At 42.2% G+C, this 23,809-nt stretch overlaps 1 protein-coding gene across 1 annotated transcript; it reads left to right on the top strand.

Annotated features, from left to right (window-relative positions):
• Positions 1 to 20,457: 20,457 nt before the first annotated feature.
• On the top strand, positions 20,458 to 23,540 carry IFITM5 (interferon induced transmembrane protein 5; the record flags this gene model as incomplete). Its single annotated transcript, XM_083348533.1, has 2 exons — positions 20,458 to 20,607; positions 23,319 to 23,540. 2 exons carry the CDS (start codon positions 20,458 to 20,460, stop codon positions 23,538 to 23,540), a joined length of 372 nt encoding a protein of 123 aa, XP_083204659.1.
• Between the last annotated feature and the right edge of the window lie 269 nt (positions 23,541 to 23,809).

Consider the following 23,809-nt stretch of genomic DNA (forward strand, 5'->3'; position numbering starts at 1 on the left):
TGAAAAGGTGCAATATTCTAGGCTCAAAGTGTCCCACTCTAATCAGCTAATTAAGCCATAACACCTGCAAAGGGTTCCTGAGCCTTTAAATGGTCTCTCAGTTTGGTTCAGTAGGAATCACAATCATGGGGAAGACTGCTGACCTGATAGTTGTGCAGAAAACCATCATTGACACCCTCCATAAGGAGGGAAAGCCTCAAAAGGTAATTGCAAAAGAAGTTGGATGTTCCCAAAGTGCTGTATCAAAGCACATTAATAAAAAGTTATGTGGAAGGGAAAAGTGTGGAAGAAAAAGGTGCACAAGCACCTTTTGACCGCAGCGTGGAGAGGATTGTCAGGAAAAGGCCATTCAAAAGTGTTGGGGACTTTCACAAGGAGTGGACTGAGGCTGGTGTCAGTGCATCAAGAGCCACCACACACAGACGGATCCTGGACATGGGCTTCAAAAGTCATATTCCTCTTGTCAAGCCGCTCCTGAACAACAAACAACGTCAGAAACGTCTTACCTGGGCTAAAGAAAAACAGACCTGGTCTGTTGCTCAGTGGTCCAAAGTCCTCTTTTCTGATGAGAGCAACTTTTGCATCTCATTTGGAAACCAAGGACCCAGAGTCTGGAGGAAGAATGGAGAGGCACACACTGCAAGATGCTTAAAGTCCAGTGTGAAGTTTCCACAGTCTGTGTTGATTTGGGGAGCTATGTCATCTGCTGGTGTTGGTCCACTGTGCTTCATTAAGTCCAGAGTCAACGCAGCCGTCTACCAGAAGATTTTGGAGCACTTCATGCTTCCTTCCACAGATGAGCTTTATGGGAATGCTGACTTCATTTTCCAGCAGGACTTGGCACCTGCCCACACTGCCAAAAGCACCAAAACCTGGTTCAATGACCGTGGGATTACTGTGCTTGATTGGCCAGCAAACTCGCCTGACCTGAACCCCATAAACAATCTATGGGGCATTGCCAAGAGAAAGATGAGAGACATGAGACCGAACAATGCAGAAGAGCTGAAGGCCGCTATTGAAGCATCCTGGTCTTCCATAACACCTCAGCAGTGCCACAGGCTGATAGCTTCCATGCCATTCCTCATTGAGGCAGTAATTGCTGCAAAAGGGGCCTAAATCAAGTACTGAGTACATATGCATGCTTATACTTTTCAGAGGTCCCATATTGTTCTAGGTACACTCCTTGTTTTATTGATTGCATGTAATATTCTAATTTTCTGAGATTGTGGATTTGGGGTTTTCATGAGCTGTACGCCATAATCATCACAATTATGTCAAATCACGGTTTGAATTATCTTGCTTTCCATGTTATGAGTCTATCTCATATATTAGTTTCCCCTTTTATGTTGCATTACTGAAATAAATGAACTTTTGCACGATATTCTAATTTTTCAAGTTTCATCTGTAATTCCACTGATTAATTGTTCTCACTGTCAGGAAAATTCTCCTTAGTTCTAGATTGGTTCTCTCTTTGATAAATTGCCAGCTATTCTTGTTTGGCTCTCAGGTGCTTTGGAGAATAGTTTGACCACTTTCCTCTCTGTGGCAGCCCCTCAAATATTGGATGACTATCAAGTCATCCCTAGTCCTTCTCTTTGTTGCAACTATTCATTGTATGTTTATCCTCCAGTCCCCTAATCATCTTTATTCTTCTTCTATGCACTCTTTCTAGAGTCTCAAAATCTTTTTTGTATTGTGGTGACCAAAACATGGACTCAATATGTCAAATGTGGTCTTACCAGGGCAGTATAAAGCGGTAACTGACACTTCACATGACCTTGATACTATCCCTCTCTTGATGCAACCTACGACTGTATTGGCTTTTTTTTGGCAGCTGTGGCCCAGTGCTGCCTCATACTTGAGTGATTGTCTACTAGGATTCCTAGATCCCTCTTATAGTTATTGCTGTTGAGCCAAGTACCACCTATTGTATTCTATACATATTTGGTTTTTCTTGCCTAAGTGTAAAATCTTGCGTTTCTCACCAGTAAATTGCATTTTTTTATGTTGAACAGTCTTCAAGTCTTTCAATATCCTTCTGAATCTTAAGCCTATCTTCTAAAGAAATCTTCTGGTTCCATGTGCTAGACACCATCCCCATTCTCTTCAATGTGATTATTAAGTATAGGTCATTAAGGGGAACACAGGGTGCTTTGAGTGGGAAGGCCATGGGAAGCTTAGGGCAGGTCCTGGCCCACACTGCAGCACCTCCCCAGCTCACATAGGGTCTACTCTGGGCTTCTCAAGACCACCTCCACTTCACGGGGTACCCCTTGTTCTGCCTCCCACTCTTTGGGGTCCCTGCAGGCCTTAGGCCTGCTTTCCCACCATACTGGGCTTAATGTATTATGCAAGCATACCCTGAAGAGAACGAGTTTAACCAATGGGCTGATTAACTTTCCCCCAATTTCCCCAATTTGAAATATGGTAATCTTACCCAAAACTCACCTTGAAGTACACCTCCAGCATTACTCATCCTGAAATAAGTATTTTATTAATCCTTGGCTTTGGCGAACTCTTTTACTTACCCTGGTATATGTTGTGATACCATTGCCCAAATCATGAAAATTCCATAATTTGCATGATGATGTGAGGCATATTGTTCCCAGGAGACACCTCTATGCAATTAGGTGGGCTAAAGTTTCATTTTAAGTGACAACTGTTTCTCCATTTTTATCACCCATCATCATGTCAACAGAGAAATCTGACTACGGAAGATTTTAAGCCATTGTTATTGAACATGTGCATGTAAGCCTTACCTGGCTTTGTAAACCCATTGTGAAGTATTTGGAAACTGAAGTACAGTACCCAGCCTAGAGCCCTGCTTGAGTAGACAAAGCAACTTCATCTTAAGAAGGGAGATAAAACCAATAAGCCACAAATGGGATGAAAGTTCCTTCTTACCAATTTTTGTCCAACAAGGCTTTTAAAATTGTGGTGGGATGCTTTCTAAACTGCATTTTTTCTTGTTGGCCTTTCCAAACCCTTAATTCTCACTGAAACCCCATCAGTATTATTGTGAGCCGCCCTGAGTCCTTCAGGAGATAGGGCGGGATATAAATCCCATCAATAAATAAATAAATAAATAAATAAATAAATAAATAAATAAATAAATAAATAAATAAATAAACCTTTATTGTCAAAGTACAACATGTGTACATTGAGATTAGCTGAGCCTCTCCCCATGCTCTCTCTCCCCAACACACAGTGACAACAAACCCTCCATCCTACCACACCATGTGAACCAACTACACCACACACCAGCCTCCCAAGTCAATTCTGCATAAGTTCACAGAGATTATATCACATTTAAAAGCCTAACAGCCCATGGATAAAAGCTATTTTTCAGCCTGTTGGTATGGCTGGCTATACTCCTATATCTCCTACCGGATGGTAGGAGAGTAAAGAGATACCGTCCAAGGTGTGAGTCATCCCTGAGAATCTTCCTCACTCTTCCAAGACAACGAGCCCTGGCGATGTCATCCAGTGGTGTCAGGGTACAGCCCACAATGTCTTGTGCTGTGCTCACTACCCTCTGCAATACTTTCCTGTCCGTGGCTGTCAGACCAGCATACCAAACCACAATACCATACGAGAGGACGCTCTCTATAGTACACCGATAAAAGATGGTCATTAGCCGTTGTTCTACCCTGTTCTTCTGCAAGACCCTAAGAAAGTGAAGCCTCTGTTGGGCCTTTCTAGCCACCTGGGTTGTGTTAACTTTCCAGGTCAGATCTTCACAGAGGTAGACTCCCAGAAATTTAAAGGAGGAAACTCTCTCCACACAGTCCTCCCCGATGTAAAGTGGGGCAGGTTCCTCCTTTTTTCTCCGGAAGTCTAACACCATCTCTTTTGTCTTGCCAATGTTTAGGTGCAAGTTGTTGTTACTACACCATATGGATAGTTTTTGTACCTCTGCCCTATATGCTGTCTCATCCCCACCTGTAATAAGACCCACCACAGTTGTATCATCTGCGAACTTGATTATCGCAGTGGATGGGTCAGATGATACACAATCATAAGTGTATAAAGAGTACAGGTAGGGGCTAAGCACATAGCCCTATGGCGTGCCGGTGCAAAGCTTCAGGGGGGTGGACAAAGCAGACCCGACCCTCACTGTTTGTAACCGATCCCTAAGAAAGTCTTGAATCCAATTGCAGATGGCGGGGGAGAATTTCAAGTCAGTCAGCTTCTCGATGAGAATGCTCGGCAAAATGGTGTTGAAAGCTGAGCTGTAGTCAACAAAAAACATCCTGACATAACTTCCAGGTCTCTCGAGATGACTTGCTACAGAGTGTAAAGCAGTAGCTATGGCATCGTCTGTCGACCTATTTCCCCTGTAGGCAAATTGATGTTTATCAAAGTCCAGTGGGAGGCATGTCCTAAGATGTTGGAGAACCAATCTTTCGAAGCATTTCATGACTACAGACATTAATGCAATAGGTCTGTAGTCATTCAGGCACTCAACTGCAGTTTTCTTGGGGACTGGGACAATGGTAGCTGCTTTCAAGCACGATGGTACACATGCCGTTTGCAAGGAGATGTTAAAAATCCTTGTCATCTGTTATCTGTATTGCTTTGAGATTGCTGTAATGATGGCAACTTGCTTTTCAAAAGCGAACACCACAATGTTTCGGGTGACACACCAGCATTCACCATTCACCAACACCCGACAATAACTATTCTGTCTTGCTGAGTTACCAAAGAAATTTGAATTAAAAAAAATACAAGAAATATGTGACAGTGCACCACCCAGAGCTTAAAGTGGATCCTTACCATTTGTATCAGCACATAATCTGTCATCTTCAGAATTGTGATCGGTGGTGACATGAAGGAGAGAGCAACTTGCAAAATTCAATAGGTATATGGCATGCCTTCCAATCATCGCACTGAGTGGTTTGTTGTGCTGAGCGACTGATCAGGGTTCTGGCCTCAACTCTTAGAGCCCCGTGACAGGGGTGAGAATTTAGAGGGACCCTCGCAAGGGTGAACACCTTGAATATGGAAGGATCTTGCCCTTTGCCACCAATCCAGTGTGCTGGACGTTCCAACGGTCACACTTGGGAACTGCGATAGCTCAGGAGCAGAGTCCTAGGACAAACTGAGGCACCAACACAAGTTTGTTCAAGGTGAGAGAGCACAGAGTGCCCGGGGTGGATGTTTTTGCCCCCGAACAGCTTTGTACACCCTCCTTTTATTAGGCTGTTTCATTTGGGAGGGGGAAACACACTCATGAGGAAGGTCAAAGGGAAAACATAATTCATTGCATACATCTGCTAATGAAGAGAGCAAAGGTCATCACAGGAAACAATAAAGCATATACAAACGCTAACAGAGAAGACAAGAGTTATCACAGGAATGCATGACTTGAAAGACATAATCTTGAAGCAGAGACAGTTACAGGAGACAGGAAGCCATATCTTGAGGCATGGGCAATTACATGAAACAAGTCTTGTTATAAATGAAGAATCACCAGAGGCAGGAATGTGATGCAGGAATGTGACCTTACAATTGCAGAAATGTTATCACTAGAGACAGGAAGGGAGAACTTTGTAATTTTTAATATAGGAATCAAAAAAGGTCTTTTGGAGTCTGGGATAACTACAGTGGTTGCACAGCGAAGCTAATTTCAAGGCATAAGCAGTTTCCAAAATGAGTGACTATCAACATCATAGTCAGTTTTTGTGTTCATGTGAACAGGCCAGCAGGTTTCAGCATTGCTCACTCCAAAGCTAAACATAGACTGAGGAGAATGTATTAAAAACATCTTCTAAAATTGCATCCTTTTATTTATTAAGCATATTTCTGATTTACTAGTTAGCAGAAATTTATTTATTTATTATTTAAATTTATATACCACCCTATTCCCATAGGACTCAGGGCGGTTTACAGGGAGAATTAAAATACATAACATACAAAATTAAAATGAGTTAAAACTATGATTACATTATAGTCCCTAAAGTTAAGCTAAAACGCAATAAATTAATTAATTAAAACCCCTCAGTCTGGGCCAAACAGCTCAAAGAACCAGGTTTTCAAGTCCCGGCGAAATGAGTGAAGGTTGGGGGCAGTCCTGAGTTCCGTGGGAAGTTGGTTCCATAGGGTAGGCGCGCCCACAGAGAATGCCCTTCCCCTGGGAATAACCCGCCGACATTCCTTAACCGGCAGTACCCTGAGAAGGCCCTCCCTGTGGGAGCGCACAGGACAATGGGAAGTTGATGCCAGCAGCAGGTGTTCCCTTAGATAATCCAGACCCAAGCCATTTAGAGCTTTATAGGTCATTACCAGCACCTTGAATCTCACCCGGAGGGCAACCGGAAGCCAATGCAGCTCACGGAGAAGAGGTGTTACACAGGAGTATCGGGAAACTCCCATAACAACTCGCGCGGCTGCATTCTGCACCAGTTGAAGCCTCCGAGTGGTCCTCAAGGGCAGCCCCATGTAGAGAGCATTGCAGTAGTCTAGCCGGGAGGTCACGAGCGCATGGGTGACTGTGCGTAGGGCATGTGAGTCCTTCAGGAGATAGGGCAGCATATAAGTCCCAATAATAAATAAATAATAAATCTTGGTCCAGATAGGGCCGCAACTGGCACACCAGACGAAGCTGAGCAAAAGCCCCCCTGGTCACAGCTCCTATATGGTCCTCAAAATTGAGCTGTGAATCCAAGAGGACGCCCAAGTTGCAAGCCCTATCGATGGGGGGTAACACCTCACCCCCCATCATTAATGGTGGAATGACCTGGTTAACCCGAGATGCCGGTATGCACAGCCACTCAGTCTTGGCAGGATTGAGATGAAGCCTGTTTCTCCCCATCCAAACCCGGACCACCTCCAGGCAACGGGACATCACGTCGAGTGCATCACTGGGTTGGTTCGGGGTGGAAAGAAAAAGTTGGGTATCATCAGCATACTGATGATACCCCACCCCGAAACCACGAATGAGCTCGCCCAGCGGTTTCATGTAGATGTTGAACAGGAGGGGAGAGAGGACCAACCCCTGAGGGACTCCACAAACGAGAGACCTCGGGGCGGACCTCTGCCCTCCCGTCAACACCCACTGCGAGCAGCCCAGGAGGTAGGAGGAGAACCACCGTAAAACAGTGCCTCCCACTCCCAACCCCCTGAGACGTCGCAGTAGGATACCATGGTCGATGGTATCGAAAGCCGCTGAGAGGTCTAAAAGGACAGAAGAACATCCCCTGTCCCGAGCCCGCCAGAGATCATTCACCAGTGCGACCAATGCCATCTCCGTGCTGTACCCGGGCCTGAAACCCGATTGGTACGGGTCAAGATAATCAGTTTCCTCCAGGAACAGAGGAAGCTGATGCGCCACCATACTCTCAACAACCTTCGCCAAAAAGCGAAGGTTGGAGACTGGACGGTAGTTATTTAAAACAGCCGGGTCCAGGGCAGGCTTCTTGAGGAGGGGTCTCACCACCGCCTCCTTCAAGTCGGCAGGAAAGACACCCTCCTTCAAAGAAACAGATATTACTGCCTGGAACCATTAATTCCATTAAAGACAAAGTGATGACAATGATTTCCAATAAAGTGCGTTCAAAAAATATTCAGATCCCCTTCACTTTTGTCAATTTTATTATGCTGCATCCTGATTCTACCGTTATTGAAATTCATGTTTTTCTCATTAATCTACATTCAGCACTCCATAATGACAAAGTGAAAACAGAATTTTAGAAATGTCTGTAAATTTATTAAAAGAAAAAACTTAAATACCACATTGGCATAAGTATTCAGACCCTTCACTCAGTACTTTGTTTGAAGCACCTTTGGCAGAAATTACAACCTTGAGTCTTTTTGGGTATGACGCGACAAACTTTGCATAACTGGATTGGGGGATTTTCTGCCATTCTTCCTTGCAAATCCTCTGAAATTCAGTCAGGTTGGATGGTGACTATAAGTGGACAGCCATTTTTAGGACCCTCCAGAGATGTTCAATAGAACATTCAAGTCAGGGCTCTGGCTGGGCCACTCTAGGACATTCACAAAGTTGTCCCTAAGCAATTCCTGTGTTGTCTTGGTTATGTGCTTTTAAAACAAGTATCTAGATGCAGTAATCTACATTACTATGGAATTAAATGTTTTTCAATGGCTACAAATTGAAGGATTAGAGCTTCAGTTAGCAGAGTTCCAATTTACCCCGAACCAGCAGCGTGCTGCAGCTGCCAATAAAGCCAACACAGTGTTAGACTGCATTAACAGAAGGATAGAATCAAGATCACGTGAAGTATTGATACCACTTTACAATGCCTTAGTAAGGCCACACTTGGAATACTGCATCCAGTTTTGGTCAACACGATGTAAAAAAAGATGTTGAGACTCTAGAAAGAGTACAAAGAAGAGCAACAAAGATGATTAGGGGACTGGAGGCTAAAACATAAGGAACGGTTGCTGGAATTGGGTATGTCTAGATTAATGAAGAGAAGGACGAGGGGGGACATGATAGCAGTGTTCCAATATCTCAGGGGCTGCCACAAAGAAGAAGGAGTCAAACGATTCTCCAAAGTGCCTGAAGGCAGGACAAGAAGCAATGGATGGAAACTAGTCAAGGAGAGAAGCAACCTAGAACTAAGGAGAAACTTCCTGACAGTTAGAACAATTAACCAGTGGAACAACCTGCCTCCAGAAGCGGTGAATGCACCAACTTTGGAAGTTTTTAAGAAAAGACTGGACAGCCATTTGTCTGAAACGGTATAGGGTTTCCTGCCTGAGCAGGGGGTTGGACTAGATGACCTCAAAGGTACCTTCCAACTTTATTATTATAATAATATTATTATAACTCAAGTGTTTGTCAGTCTGAAGTCTCAACTTAAGGATTTAGAAACAAATTGTATGCAGAATGAAAAGTGCTATTACAAACAAGAAATTGTGAAAGTTGGAATCGAATACCAGAAACTTTTAAAAGTTTCTAGCAATGGTTTCACTCATAATTTTTTCTTCCACATACTTTTGTGAGACGTTATTCTCTGTATTAAACAACGTTAAAATGGACAAAAGACACCAATTGACAGACGAAGTTAGTCCTGTTTGCTTAGGTTTTGAGGGCAAAGCCACATAGACTTTCTTTTATTTTTTATATTTTTCCCATAACCTTATAATGTAGAATGGAACGCAGAAACCTTTTGTCCTAGCAACCAGATCTCTGTAAGTTTTTAACTACAAAGCAAAGGGATTTCTCAGGCTGAATAACAAAAGATTATTCAAGTATATGTATTGTTTCAACTGATTGCAATCTTTTCACAAGGGATTCTATAGGATTGTATACAGTGCTTTTTTTGTAAAAGAAAAAGGTGCCGGAACTCACACACGTCATACAACCCGCCTTGCCTACCCTACAAGGTTCCATCCAAAAAAGGTGCCGGAACTCCGTTCTGAGCGTTGTATGACAAAAAAAGCCCTGATTGTATATCATTTTTTGTCATGCTAACTCCCCCCCCCCACACACCCCTTTAATACAATGCTTATTTCAGTGTCATGCTTATGTTTAACTAAGGGTCCATATCATTGATGTAACTGGGCAGGATGGTTTCTTCTATCCAATCAACTGTTCTTTTGTACTTTTTTCTGCTGTGCTGTACTGATTCTTCGTCTTGGGTTCCCTCTTTTTCATAGACACCCTTTTTGCTAAAGTATTCTGATAAATTGTATAAATGATCTTCTGACTCAGTTACTTAATAGAGAGTACTGAGACAGAAACTGGGGCCAATCTGACCATCAATTTGAATTGCCAAAGTACAATTTCATACTTATTAAAACTCAGCAACAAAGTCTTGTGTTCTCTATTTTTTGTTTAGTTCGATGCAAAACTACTGTTAATAGTAGGGTAAATTTTGGCACAATATTTTAAGTCCAGTTTTCAGTATGCATAGTTTTATCTATTGTAAGTCACTAATTTTTTTTCTCACTTTACACTTTTGCGTCATTGCAGTTTTCCTGCTGTGTGATTAATAGGCTGCACGAAACTGTTTTAATAATAAAACCGTTTTAGTATTTTTTTTCATTATTATTTTACACATGCCTGAGCTCGTTTGCTCAGTCCATTTTTTAAATTATGTCCAATTTCCTTTTCAAATATATATGTTAGGCATTTTCCGAACGTCTGACGTGAGTCCCAAGGATTCTCCACGATTGTTTATGAACTGAAAGTACTCGCATCTTCTCTCAATCTGGTCATGACGGAATAAGGATCCCAATGTATGTCCACACCCCTGCCCACCGGAGTGCATGGCCTGAAGAAGCCTCCAGCTCTACATTAGGCAAGCACCACTAAGACCGTTTTGGGCTGCGGCGGGATGGAGACATCAGCTCTTAAGCACATGTGGGGCCTGCGCTGTCACGCAGCTCCCAAGCTATTGGCTGAAAGACAACGTCGTTCTTCTTTCTCGGAAGCCACTCAGGGCTTCAGTCGCTCCGTTTCATTTTTTTCTGATTTTCTAGCTAGGTGTCATTTCTCCTGCAGACCACGCCCCTCAAGTAGCCCCGCCCACCTCCTTTTCTTGAATTTGGCGGCGCAGTCCTGCCCGCTCTGTTTCTGGGCTCCTCCGCAGAGTTTGTTGTTTTCGGCAGCTATGTCGTCCGGCGCCATTTGCCTCGACCTCCAGCCCGTCCCGTACAAGGCCGCCGGCAACGAGGAGGAGAGCTCCGTTGGCTTCAATCCTGTCTCGAGGAGACTCGCCGGGAAGCAGCCCCGCGACTATCTCCTCTGGTCCTTGTTCAACCTTTTATTCTTAAGCGGCGGCTGCTTCTGCTGTCTCAGTTTCAGCGCCCTCGTCTTCTCCATCAAGGTGAGCGAGCGAGCCCAGAAGGGACCGAGAAGCTAAGTTAGACGCCGGTGCTTCTTTCCCGTAGAAATTCTGCACTTTGGATTTCATCGAAGTTTCCCCCCCCCCCCCCCCTGGCATCACATTTCTTTCGGGAACGTTTGCCTCGCTTTCTTGCTTTCGTTCAGTATTTCAGGATTCCCGTAACTTTTCTGGCTCCATCCCTCGTTGCAGTCCGCGGGTTTTTTTTTTTTTATGTCCCTATCAACACATTTCAATTAAGTGGAAATTCCAGGCTCCATTTCGTTCTTCCATGCGCCGAGGGCTGGATTTTTCTCTACCGAATTGCATAAGCGTGACTTACGCAGTGGAAAAGATTGCTTAAGGCTGGAGATGGCCATCCTCCCCGCTCATTGAAAAAACCGTAATTCTCCTGAACACTGACTGACTCAATTTAGGGATCTAGGACTTGATATTTATTTATAGTAAAGTATGGTATTTTTATAGTTTTACAGTATAATATTTTTATAATATTTTTTTGTTGGTGTATAAGAAGAAAAGGATACGGGGGTTCAAATTTGCCATCATTTATTTGTGAGATTTTCTTTTCTTTAGTAATCTCTCTTTCCAGCTCTAGCTGTATGTGTGTGACAGGCAAGAACAGTGCTTTTTTGTAAAAGAAAAAGGTGCCGGAACTCACACATGTCATACAACCCGCCTTGCCTACCCTACAAGGTTCCATCCAAAAAAGGTGCCAGAACTCCGTTCTGAGCGTTCTATGAGAAAAAAAGCCCTGGGCAAGAATATGTGAAGTAACCAGCTTTGACTGTGTTTGCTAATGAAGTTTAGATAGGGATTGTCCCACTAGATTTTGGGTTTGAAATGAGATCGTTTTTTTAAAGGAAAGGAATTGTGCTTTTGGAAGAGAATTAATGGATCAGAGGAATGCTGTGGATATAATTTACTTGGACTTCAGTAAGGCATTTGATAAAGTAGATCATAACCTACTACTTGATAAAATAGAAAAATGTGGGTTAGAAAGCATCATCACCAGATGGATTCGTAGCTAGCTAGCTGGCTGGCCGGCCATACTCAGCGTGTGGTCCTCAATAGAACCGCATGTACATGGAGAGGAGTTTTGGGCCCAGTGCTATTCAACATCTTCATCAATGATTTGGACGAGGGGATAGATGGGGAACTCACCAAATTTGCAGAGGACACCAAGCTGGCAGGAATAGTCAACAGTCCAGAAGACAGGCTTAAGATACAGGAGGATCTGGACAGACTTGAACACTGGGCGCTATCTAACAAAATGAAATTCAGTGGTTGAAAAAAGTAAAGTTCTACATTTAGGCAAGAAAAACCAAATGTACAGGTATAGTATATAGGGGGTACCTTGCTCAAAAGTAGTAACTGTGAGAGGAATCTTGGAGTCCTAGTGGAGAATTACTTAAATATGAGCCAGCAGTGTGCTGCAGCTGCCAAAAAAGCCAACACAGTGCTAGGCTGCATTAATAGAATCAAGATCACATGAAGTATTAATACCAATTTACAGTCCCTTGGTAAGGCTACACTTTGAATACTGCATCCAGTTTTGGTCACCACGATGTAAAAAAAGATGTTGAGACTCTAGAAAAAGTACAAGGAAGAGCAACAAAGATGATTACGGGACTGGAGGCTGAAACATATAAGGAACAGTTGCTGGAATTGGGTATGTCTAGTTTAATGAAGAGAAGGACAAGGGGGGACATGATAGCAGTATTCCAATATCTCGGTCTGCCAGAAAGAAGAGGGAGTCAAGCTATTCTCCAAAGCGACCGAAGGCAGGACAAGAAGCAATGGATGGAAACTAATCAAGGAGAGAAGCAACCTAGAACTAAGGAGAAACTTCCTGGCAGTTAGAACAATTAACCAGTGGAACAACCTGCCTCCAGAAGTGGTGAATGCACCAACATTGGAAGTTTTTAAGAAGAGACTGGATAGCCATTTGTCCGAAATGGTATAGGGTTTTCTGTCTGAGCAGTGGGTTGGACTAGATGACCTCCAAGGTCCCTTCCAACTTTTATTATTATTGTTGTTGTTGTTGTTATTACTTCCAAAATGTTTCTGGTCTTCTCAAATTCTCTGAGAATTTAATCCCAATCTGTCACCAACATCTGGCTTCAAAAGAGTGAGTTGTTTACTGATGGTGTTAATACAGTGACTACACTCTCAACACTGCATCCATACAATTCAGAGTTATAAACATCAACACCAAACAAAATATAGCCCTCATAGTATTTGCATGGAAATGGAATAAAAAAGAAGCAAAAATAAAATGGACAAATACTGTTTTAGACTTATTTCCAAGTCTAATCCCCAACCCCCCCAAGGCTAAAATATGAACAAAGATATGAGGGATAGGAACTTTGTATTTGCCTGAAAAAAAAATAAAAAAGTATTTGCCTGAACATAGCATTAATTTTCACAGCAGTCATATATAGATAATTTGAGGTTTATAACTGGTATAAATATGCCTTTTTTCATTTTATCCTTTTCAGGCAAGGGATCGTAAAGTTATTGGAGATCCTGAAAGCGCAGCTACCTATGGAAAGAAAGCCAGATGCCTGAACATTGCTGCCTGCCTAATTGGAATTGGAATCACTGTTACTTGTTTCATTGCAATAATTTTAAGTGCAGAAGATATTGTTAGATTATTCAGAGAAATGAGGAAGGAACCCCGATTATTTCCACCAGATCAGTGAAGAACAAGTAATTCATTTAGGATACCATCACCAAACATGTTTTATGGCATATTGGCTGCATCACTTCTCTGTCTCATGTATATTTTCCCTTGTCAAAAGGAGGAATTTTGTGCAGTTTAATACAACTTGCTATACTGACAGGGGGAGAGATTTATATTATCTGTAGAACAGTTTTTCAATTGAATTCTGCAGAACTCCAGATTTCCATGACAACTTGACAGAGTTCATGAGAGACTTAAGACCAAGCAAACAAAATTCAGTTCAATACAGCAGTGATATTTAAAGCAATTTTTCTAAGGAAAAGCAATCACATTCCAGTCATTGAACACTGATTTCTATGGTTAAAACATTAAATTCCCAAATAACTCTGTAAATTTTTGTGCACTAGAAATGTTAATTTTGAATTTATAATCCTTTACTTTTTATACTTAGGATAAATGGAGGTATCATGGGACACTAGTTGAGTTTTATTTGTTTTGAAATGCAAATAACTATAAATAAATGACAAAACACAAATTATTTTGACAGTTTTCTTTGATTTAAATCTGCTTCTTGATCAAGTTTTAAGTTTTTCTTTAATAAGAGTGGTAGTCTTGTGAGTTTATAATGTACTCCATCTTATATTCTATATACAATATTATTAGTTGGGCCTCTGTCTCCTTTGTTACGAGACCAGTCACAATGGACATACTTGCTGTATCTTCTTTTATACATTCTTTATGGCATGTATCTTCTGTGAATTGTGAACAGCCTTGGTGTAGAAACTTCAGGTGTTTATAACTGATTTCCTTTATTTGAAGTGGGATGAGTACCAAACTTAAAACTGGCATGGATGGTGTTGGCAGAGGAATCATGCTGTGGATCCCATTGGCCAGAGTATTCCAGCTGGCGGGGTCTAGGAGAAGGGCATTCTCTGCCATTGTGCCTGCCCTTTGGAACATTTTGTCCTGTCCCCCCCACTGGGTGTGGGGCTCCATGTGAAGGGGTTTCACATGGGTCTTTGATAGATTAACAACAGATCCCACCTCCCCCCGCCATTCTATTCCCTCCCCAACTTTTAATTGGGGCTCAGTATTTGGATCTGTACATTATGTCTTTTAGATTTTGTATAGTTTTTATCTTTTTAAGATTGTAAGACATCCAGAATTACCCTGCGGTAAGATGGGTGGCCAAATAAATAAATGGATTAAACCAAGTGGCATTTAGAATGGCATCTGTTGTATTTATTTAACAAGTTCATATATCTACCAAAAGAACCATAGGAAGTGAACAAGGGTGTTTTTTTTAAAATCCATGTTTACAAACCATTAAAAGGAATCTAAATGCCCCTGCCAAAAACTCAGTATCAATCTCTCAGATAACCCTGCCTCCCCCACCCCTTAAAATTCTGTCACCAGTGCCTGGAGTAATCTGGAAGGTCAACAGGATAGGACTGTCTATATTTCAATGGGGATGCTATTCCACAAGACAGGTATTGCAGTAGAGAAAGTACTTTTCCTAGAGCCAACCAAGTAGCCCTGCATCACCTATGAGATCCAGAGCATGCCCACACTGCTTGATTTGGTGAGGTGGGCAGAAACTATTAGCAAGAGGCACAGCAGTTCCTGCAAGTACTGATTCCATACCAAGTCAAGCTTTAAAGGTGACAACAGGCTTCTTGAATTGCATGCAGACTCCTACTGAGAGCTAGTGCAGTTGGCATAATGGAGATCATCTACAAGTGCAATCAGTATAGTCTCCGTACCAAATCCTAGCCTGAAATTTGACTCAAGTCCACCCCAAGAAGGAAAAATTGGAGGTTGGATAAAAATTGTCCTGTACTGAATGAAAAAAAAATAGTTTGGATTGCAATGCTTTTAACTTATTCCTCAAGGTGAGTTTGGCTGTTAATGGGAGCATGAGAAGGGCTTTATACCTTTTCCCTCATAGGCATGTAAGGGAAAAGGTAAAGGTTCCCCCGCACGCGCGTGCTAGTTGTTTCCAACTCTAGGGGCCGGTGCTCATCTCCGTTTCAAAGCCAAAGAGCCAGCGCTTGTCCGAGGACGTCTCCGTGGTCATGTGGCCGGCATGACTGGACGCCAAAGGCGCACGGAACGCTGTTACCTTCCCACCGGAGTGGTCCCTATTTTTCTATTTGCATTTTTACGTGCTTTCGAACTGCTAGGTTGGCAGAAGCTGGGACGAGTAACAGGCGCTCAGTCTGTTACGCGGCACTCGGGATTCAACCCGCCAAACTGCCGACCATCTGATCGACAAGCTCAGTTCCCTAACCCACTGAGCCACCGCGTCCCTTATGTAAGGGAAACCGGGCATTAAATGGGAGTAATGTTCTCAGGATGTTAATTCTTCAGGAAGCCACAGCAGTGAGAGGAGCTGAACTTCTGTTCCTTTCCTTTGCCGATACATGTCTGCCCTCAAGTGGGCATCTTCAGTAACAAAGCTGGGCCGAAGGAAATACTGTATAGTAAGTGCCCGTACAGTATTAATACATTCTGGTATTAGTCTTCTCAAGGAATTACTGTTCATGATCGGATTGCTTCCTTCTTGAACTAATTTCCTGGAATATATAGTAGGCCAATACCCATGCACTGTAAAAACCGAACCTATTTCTTTTTGAGGCCGTTGTCTTTTGTGGTGAGAGAATCATTTATTTATTTAGAAGATTTATATGGCCACACACTCACTCTCAGTGACTCGCTGGCTTACAAACCATAAAAAAACCAATATAAAAAACAAAAAACAATACACTCCCCCGGTTGACCCGGAATTAGGGGACAGCATAGGAAGTATGAATTGTGAATATATGCAGATGGCCCCGCTGTCTTTGGGGAGTTGCAGAGTCATGGATGCAAGGAGAACACCCAATGTCCTAACCCACCTGTGAACATACAGTGTCTTAGGGAAAGACCCAAAAGGAAACATTTTTAGCTACTTTTGCTTTCTCCCTTCTTATCTACAGTGTGCCAGCCTTACTGGATGAAATCTTTTATGTGTCTCAGCTTTCCTGGATGGATTGCTTATGTAATCAAAAAGTATAAAAATAGGGATCTTCTGTCATTCGAGGCTTTCTCTCTTTTTAGAGGGGCCCATCTTTGTTCAGAGGAATAAAAATGTAAAGCTTTAAGGCAACTTCTGGTTTCCTGTACTTTTTTTAATCAAGCAACACCTCAGAGCCTGCCTAACAGGTTGTTAAGTGATTTTGGCTTCCCCATTGACTTTGCTTGTCAGAAGGTCGCAAAAGGGGATCACATGATCTTGTGACACAGCAACGGTCATAAGTATGAACCAGTTGCCAAGCATTCGGATTTTGATTACATGATCATGGGGATTTTACAAAGGTTGTAACTGAAAAACGGTTGTAAGTCACTTTTTCAGTGCCGTTTTAACTTTGGTCACTAAATGAACTGTTGTAAGTCAAGGACTACCTGTAGATGTTTGGCATGATTTAAATCAGAGAAATTAGACTGGAGGAAGAGACATTAAAGAATCCCACTACGATTGCTCCAGAAAGAAAATGTTTATGTAATGTTTTAAGAATAATCCATACAGACAGACTGTATCTTGCTTCCTCACATCATGAGCACATTCCAACAACCTCTTCTTTCAGCTGTGGCCCCACCACGTGGCCATTAGAAATCTTTCAAGAAACCTATGCCTAAAGGAAAGTAAGATCAGATCTCCTGGGTTATATACATATATATTTATCATGGAAAGCATTTTGTGAATTGAATTCTTTGGAAGTATTAGCTTCAATTGGGAGATGAGGCAAAGAAGGAGGGAGGGAGGGATGGGAAAAACAAAAAAGTGAGATGGGAGAGAAAGGCAATGGAAAATATAGGAATTGTGTTGGGATTAAAGCTTTGAGGTCTTTCCCGCAATTTTATCCCAAAATCAAATAATTGCAATAATTTAATATTTTCCATTACTAATGATGGCTCTCATTTCCAATTTTTTGTGATTTCTCAACTCACATTTCTTCTGCTTTAAATCCCTCTTTTTTCAGGCCAACTTGCTCATTTATTTATAACCAGCATCAGGTATGCAAGATCTACAGAGCAAAGATTTCATTAAAATATCTTCTTTAACACATGTCACAAAAGCATCTTTATAATAAGGTCCACTGTGAACCATTGCTGTCTTGCCCAGTACAGTGCTTCCTAAAAAAAAAAAGTGGTGGTGGTGATGGTGGCTTGCGTCATGAAGACATTTTATTTATTTATTTTATTTTTTATTTTATTAAATTTGTATACTGCCCTTCTCCCGAAGGACTCAGGGCGGTGAACAGGGCATATATAAATAGCAAATACAAAAATTAAAAGGGAATTAAACAAATGCCCAGATAAAAAACAATACAATATAAGAAACCCATTAAAAAACCCTAACGTCCCCCATCAGGCCAGACCAGCTAGTTCAAATAAATGGGTCTTCAGACTGCGCCGGAAGGAGCGAAGATCCGGTGCCATCCGGAGCTCGACCGGCAACTGATTCCATAAAGCCGGAGGGCCCACAGAGAAGGCCCTCCCCCTGGGGGCCACCAGTCGACATTCTCTTACCGGAGGCACCCTTAGGAGGCCCTCTCTGTGGGAATGCACAGGGCGGAGGGAAGTTGACGCCGGCAGCAGGTGGTCCCCGATCAATCCCCGTACAATCTACGTTCAACAGATACAGGGCACTTCCACAGGATATGTTATCCAGTCCCTCCAAGGCAATTTATAGTGGATCTGCAATCTTCAAAATACAAAGAATGGAATGAACAAATGGAGGTTCTTCCTCTTGGTGAGTAGAGGCAGCTTGCCAAAACAGTTCCTTTACTACCTGACTCACTGCTAGTCTTAGAGCAACAAGACTTGCCCTCCCCACAAGGAAAAATTAAAGTGCTAATTCCATTCACATTCCCAATACTCATTATATGCATTTGTCTGATCATGTTTAAAATAAATAAGTGTCATTTGGAAGAGTGAAAATGTCCAGTTATCAAGAAATCATGCTTCCTATATTAAAAATCCCATTGGGAACTGTGAAGGTCACATGGAGATTTGTCCTGTGATTCCAACCATAAATAAGGCTAAAAACCTTTAACAAAATGCATACATTTAGACTGCAGAAACCGTAAGCCATTGTCAAGAGTGTTGACATTATGTCACTGTTTCAACTTCACTAACCAAAATCCTCTCACTTTCCATTCAACACACAAGGGAAATAAAATGAAAATAACTCTTAAATAGCCTGGTACTTTGCATGCCACTTTGCCCACTGCTACAAAGAAAGGAAAAATAATCAGATTTCTTTTAGCTTGCTTCTCTCCTGGATTACTCAGTGGGAAATGTAAGCTGGCAAGTCAGCTTTTCCTACTCAGATGCTGAAACTCAAAAGCAAGGAAGGGGAATGAGGCAAGAGTTTCCTCCAGTGGGAAAATTGATCGTTTGCAAGCTCTTTGGAACTTATTTCAGCCATCCTATAAGCTGGACAGGGTTAACATTCTCTGGATCTCATCAATTAAGCAAGACCATCTTATATGAGCCTTTCTTGTTGTTGCACCTACCCAATGGAATAGTCTTCCTCCTTGTTCTCTGAGATATGATTCCAGGTTGCTAACATTTAAGGAGACACATAAGGCCTGCCTCTTTCTGTAGGCCCTGGGATAGGACTTGGGCCTGCTTTTATGCTTATGTGAGCAACCTTGGGAATAAATCAAATGAAATCACTTTTGTGTACTGTATGTAAAGGTGTGCAAATTTGGTCTTACTGCAACAGCTGCTGTGGTGGGATTCAAATATGTGAACAACCAAGTTCTCTGTGTGGATGTCGCTTCTGGAAGTCCATTCTGGGCCTGGGCAACAGAAAGCTACCGGTTCTGCCGAAGTGGTGCGAACCTGCTGAATCCCACCACTGAACAGCTGTCAACCTTAGGTAAACTTTATAGGTTCACAAAAGTCTGGGGCAACTTCTGCAGAGTGTTTGTGGCCTCTAAATCCCAGGAAATAAGCAATGGGGCAAGGGAAGACATGATGGTTGGAAGAATAACGAAAGGAATAGACTACTAATCAGAAATTTCTAATGAATCTAAAGGTCTGTAGGAGAAGCCACCTGAAAGTCATAAACTCAGCAGAAGTTGCTAGCTAACTGAAACCGCAAGAAGAGGAAATACAGAAATAACTATAGGAGCCGAGCTTTGTTAACAGAAAATTAGATGGTGATAGATAAGACGTGCACAAAGGGGCTTTCTGGAACATGGAAGGGGATAGTGGTTTTAGGCGGTCCGGATAGTTTATTGGATGATTAGGGAAGGGGTGTTGAGTGCAATAGGGGAGGGGGGAATCTGCATGGGGGGGGGTAGGATATAAAAATGTGTCAAACAGCTCTTTAAGGTGTGGCTGAACTCCTGTGTGTGTTTCAGTTCACCAAGCCTTTGCAAACGCTTCTTTTTAAATAAAACTTTGTTGCTGGAATTCCAAATGAGCTTGTTTGTTTTGGGATCTTGAGCCACGTTCCAAACCACAAGAAAAAGCAATGCAAATGACACCAAGTTCTCTTTGCTATATGCTGATCTGTCATTCACAGGAACACCCTGAAGTGGGTAGGTGGCACTGTGCACCTTCCCATCTTTTGCCTTTGAGCCACGTGCCTGAATTACTCTCCATTGTGGGGAGTAGTGCAGAAACAACCACAGTGGTATAAAAAAAGCATTCCTTGCCCAAGGGAGAGAGGGCAGGCATCAAAACCAAATATTTCTTTTAGTCTTAGCAAGGCATTTCTGATAACCACAGACAAACTACAGCTGTAATTTCTTTGCTATATAAATAGACGGGGGATGAAAATGTGCCTTAGCCAGGAACTATATAAAGGGCTTCCCTGGTCTGGCTCCTTCACAGGCTAATCTTCCTGGGAAACTGTGTTTCCTCTTTCTTTCTCTGTACCTTTGCAAAACCTGCTTGCCCATGACATCCCACGAGAAGGAAACGTCTCCCACTGTCATCACCGTCAGGCCTCCTGTGGTCCCCCAGGACTATATGATTTGGTCAGTCTTCAACACCCTCTATATGAATCTCTGCTGCCTGGGCTTCGTAGCTCTTGCATATTCTGTCAAGGTAGGAGATCTTTTCGATATTATTCTTATATATCAAGAGCTGCATTGGGGTTTGACTTTTTACCTGGGATGATCCCTGGGGAACCTTTGGAAGAGAACATTTCCCAAATGTTAGCTGTGATATTGTGCTATGGAACCTTTGTAGCTTCTGTGAAACTTTCGAGGTTCATAAAGCTCCATCTTGCATTAGTTGCTCATTAAATTTGTAGATTTAATAAGTTTAGGTAAAGGTAAAGGTTCCCCCGCACATGCGTGCTAGTCGTTTCCAACTCTAGGGACCGGTGCTCATCTCTGTTTCAAAGCCGAAGAGCCAGCGCTTGTCCGAGGACGTCTCCATGGTCATGTGGCCGGCATGACTAGACGCCAAAGGCGCATGGAACGCTGTTACCTTCCCACCGTAGTGGTCCCTATTTTTCTACCTGCATTTTTACGTGCTTTCGAACTGCTAGGTGGGCATAAGCTGGGATGAGTAACAGGCGCTCACTCTGTTACGCGGCACTCGGGATAAGTTTAGGGACACTAAAATAGGCGTTTCTTTATATCTAACAAGAAAAGAGTTAAATCTAATTTAGAAGTTCTAGTACCTCAATTACAAGCTCTGTCAACCTTGTACGTTTTATGGAACAGTATCTTAACATAGTGATCCTTTCCATAATTTCCCAATCCAGCAATTTGATTGACATCCCAGATTTATATTCTAAATATGTAACTTTTCCCAGGGAATTGTTGCATTTATGTCAAGTAAGTCATTTCTGAAGGACATTTGATCTCTTTCTTACCTATGAGTAAGAAAGGAAGCAGTACAATAGGTCTTCCGGGAAGTCAAGGGAATTTTATGAACTTGTTCAGCCCTGTTATGAGTAGTTGTTTAAAATGGAACATGAATTTTCGGGTAGATAAAAAAACCAGGGAAGAGTTAGACCGCAACAAGCACACAAGTACACACGTGTGTGCATGTGCATACAGATGCTTTATTCAAGGCTGCCAAATATAAAGAAAATGGGCTAAAATATGTGCTAGTGCAATTTTCTTCAGATGAATCCCTTTACTCAGCTAATGTAGGGATGATACTTTTGGTACTTTGGTTTGGGCACCACCAAACTTCACAATATAGCAAAAAAGAAAAAGAAAAAAAATATAGTACAAAATAAACAAGATGAGATCTGGTCATTTAATACAAAATGTTTTTAGAAATACATGCAACAAGAGGCTCCATCCACCTTAATCAAGGGTTTGGGAGAGCGGCCAGGTCCTCAAGACCTTCCAGGACACCATCAGGGTGGGACTCACACAAAATATCCAGGGGAATTTCATTCCAGAAGTTAGACACTGTGGAAGAGAAGTCATGCTTTCTTGATCATAATAGAAGAAAGCCTTGGCCCTGTTTAATTGCAGGAGTCTGGAATCTACCATCTATCTTAGTTTATACTGGCCAGGCAGAAACACAGAAGAAAGGTGGTCCTTCAAGCAACCTGGCCCAATGACATATAAGGCTTTATATGTGATAACCAGCACCTTGAATCACACTTGGAAGCAAACTGACACCCAGTTCGGCTCACAAAACCATGTGAGCAGGGGGTTGGACTAGATGACCTCCAAGGTCCCTTCCAACTTTATTATTATTATTATTATTATTATTATTATTATTATTATTATTATTATTATTATTATTATTATTATTATTATTATTATTATTAGTATACGAAGGCATGCCCAACATTGCCTGCAGCACTGCATTCTAGACCAGTTGAAGCTTCTAAGAATTTAAGGGCAGCACCATGTAGAATGTGTTGCAATAGTCGAGCCATTAAGTGAGTGGGGTGTGAATGGTAGGTAGACATTCCAAAAAGGGCACTAGTGTTTGCTGTAGGTTGATCTGAAAGATGGGAGGAACTACATAATTCTGTGACAGGCTACTAAAGGCACTGGAGAAAAATTAGGAGAGGAGGTGAATGATGTGTGAAAGAACTAGGCTACAATGAGATCAATCCTAGTTTATCTTATTTAATTTGGGAGGTTTCTTTGCAATGAAACTGGCTTGAGGCTCACTTACTGAAAAGGATTACATGACAGCATGAGCAAGGATCTGCAGAGAATTTGTGAGACAACCTTTGCATCAGTATCTTTGCCATCTGATGACGAATGAATGGTGCATTTGTTGATTATGTTTAAGAGGCTGCACTCTGTGCTTTGTGAAAATGTGAGATTAAAAATAACATAGGATGATAGGAGAGGTAGTGATATACAAGCAGTTGGAATCAGTCAAGGCACAGATGGAAAAGAATTCTAGGAACAGTTTAGGGCAAATTCTAGAGAACAATTACTATTTCATGTGGTTTTCCCTGGCAGGAAGACATGCCATGTTCCTATTCTGCTTAAAATTAAAGAATGTTTAACTGCTGGTCTACCAAGATTAAGGACATGAATTGATTTTTCCTGCTGCCTCTTTGGGATTTCTGCATTAGATTAGCCTTCCACAAATTAGGTTGCATTGAACTGAGATATATGAAATGTAGCAAGATGTCACTAAGCAGAATTGTTAACGTATGGTTTCCCCCCCCCACTATTCTTCCCTAAACTGTGCCATTTGCACTTCAGAAGATAGGGGAAGAGCACAAACCTTTAACACAGCAGCAAAGTGGTTTATATAAACTATTCAAATGTATTCAAAAATATATTCTCAAGTATTAATTATTATTTTTTCCCTTGAAGGCTCGGGATCAGAAGGTGGCTGGGGATCTGGAAGCTGCTCATCGCTATAGTTCCAAAGCCAAATGCTACAACATCCTTGCCACAATGTGGAGTGTGGTGCTGCCATTGGTGCTCATTGCTTTGGTGATTACGGGTGTCCTCCACCTTTCCAAGCTAGCTCAGGAGTCCATGGACTATTTGGCTTACAGACTGTTCCCAGAGGATGTTGAGGACAAAAAGTGAAGGGCAACAAGAGATGGGGTGTAACTCAAGCACTGCACAATACAAACCCCCTACCTGCTTCTGACTGGGTCATCTGGTTCACTACAGTAAAGCATTAATCAAGCCTTGGACTCCTTTCTCAAGAAGTCCTGCCGATGTTCACCCTCGGGGGCCCTTCATAGGCTCATGGCTGAATTGTTCCATCTCTGACCTGTCTCACACGTGTCTGTTTTGAGGTTCTTTCCTTCCTAGTTTTCTGTATATTCTGTTGGATCTGCCCACATTTTGGG

This window comes from Vipera ursinii (assembly GCF_947247035.1).
Source record: "Vipera ursinii genome assembly, chromosome: 1".
Classification (NCBI taxonomy): domain Eukaryota; kingdom Metazoa; phylum Chordata; class Lepidosauria; order Squamata; family Viperidae; genus Vipera; species Vipera ursinii.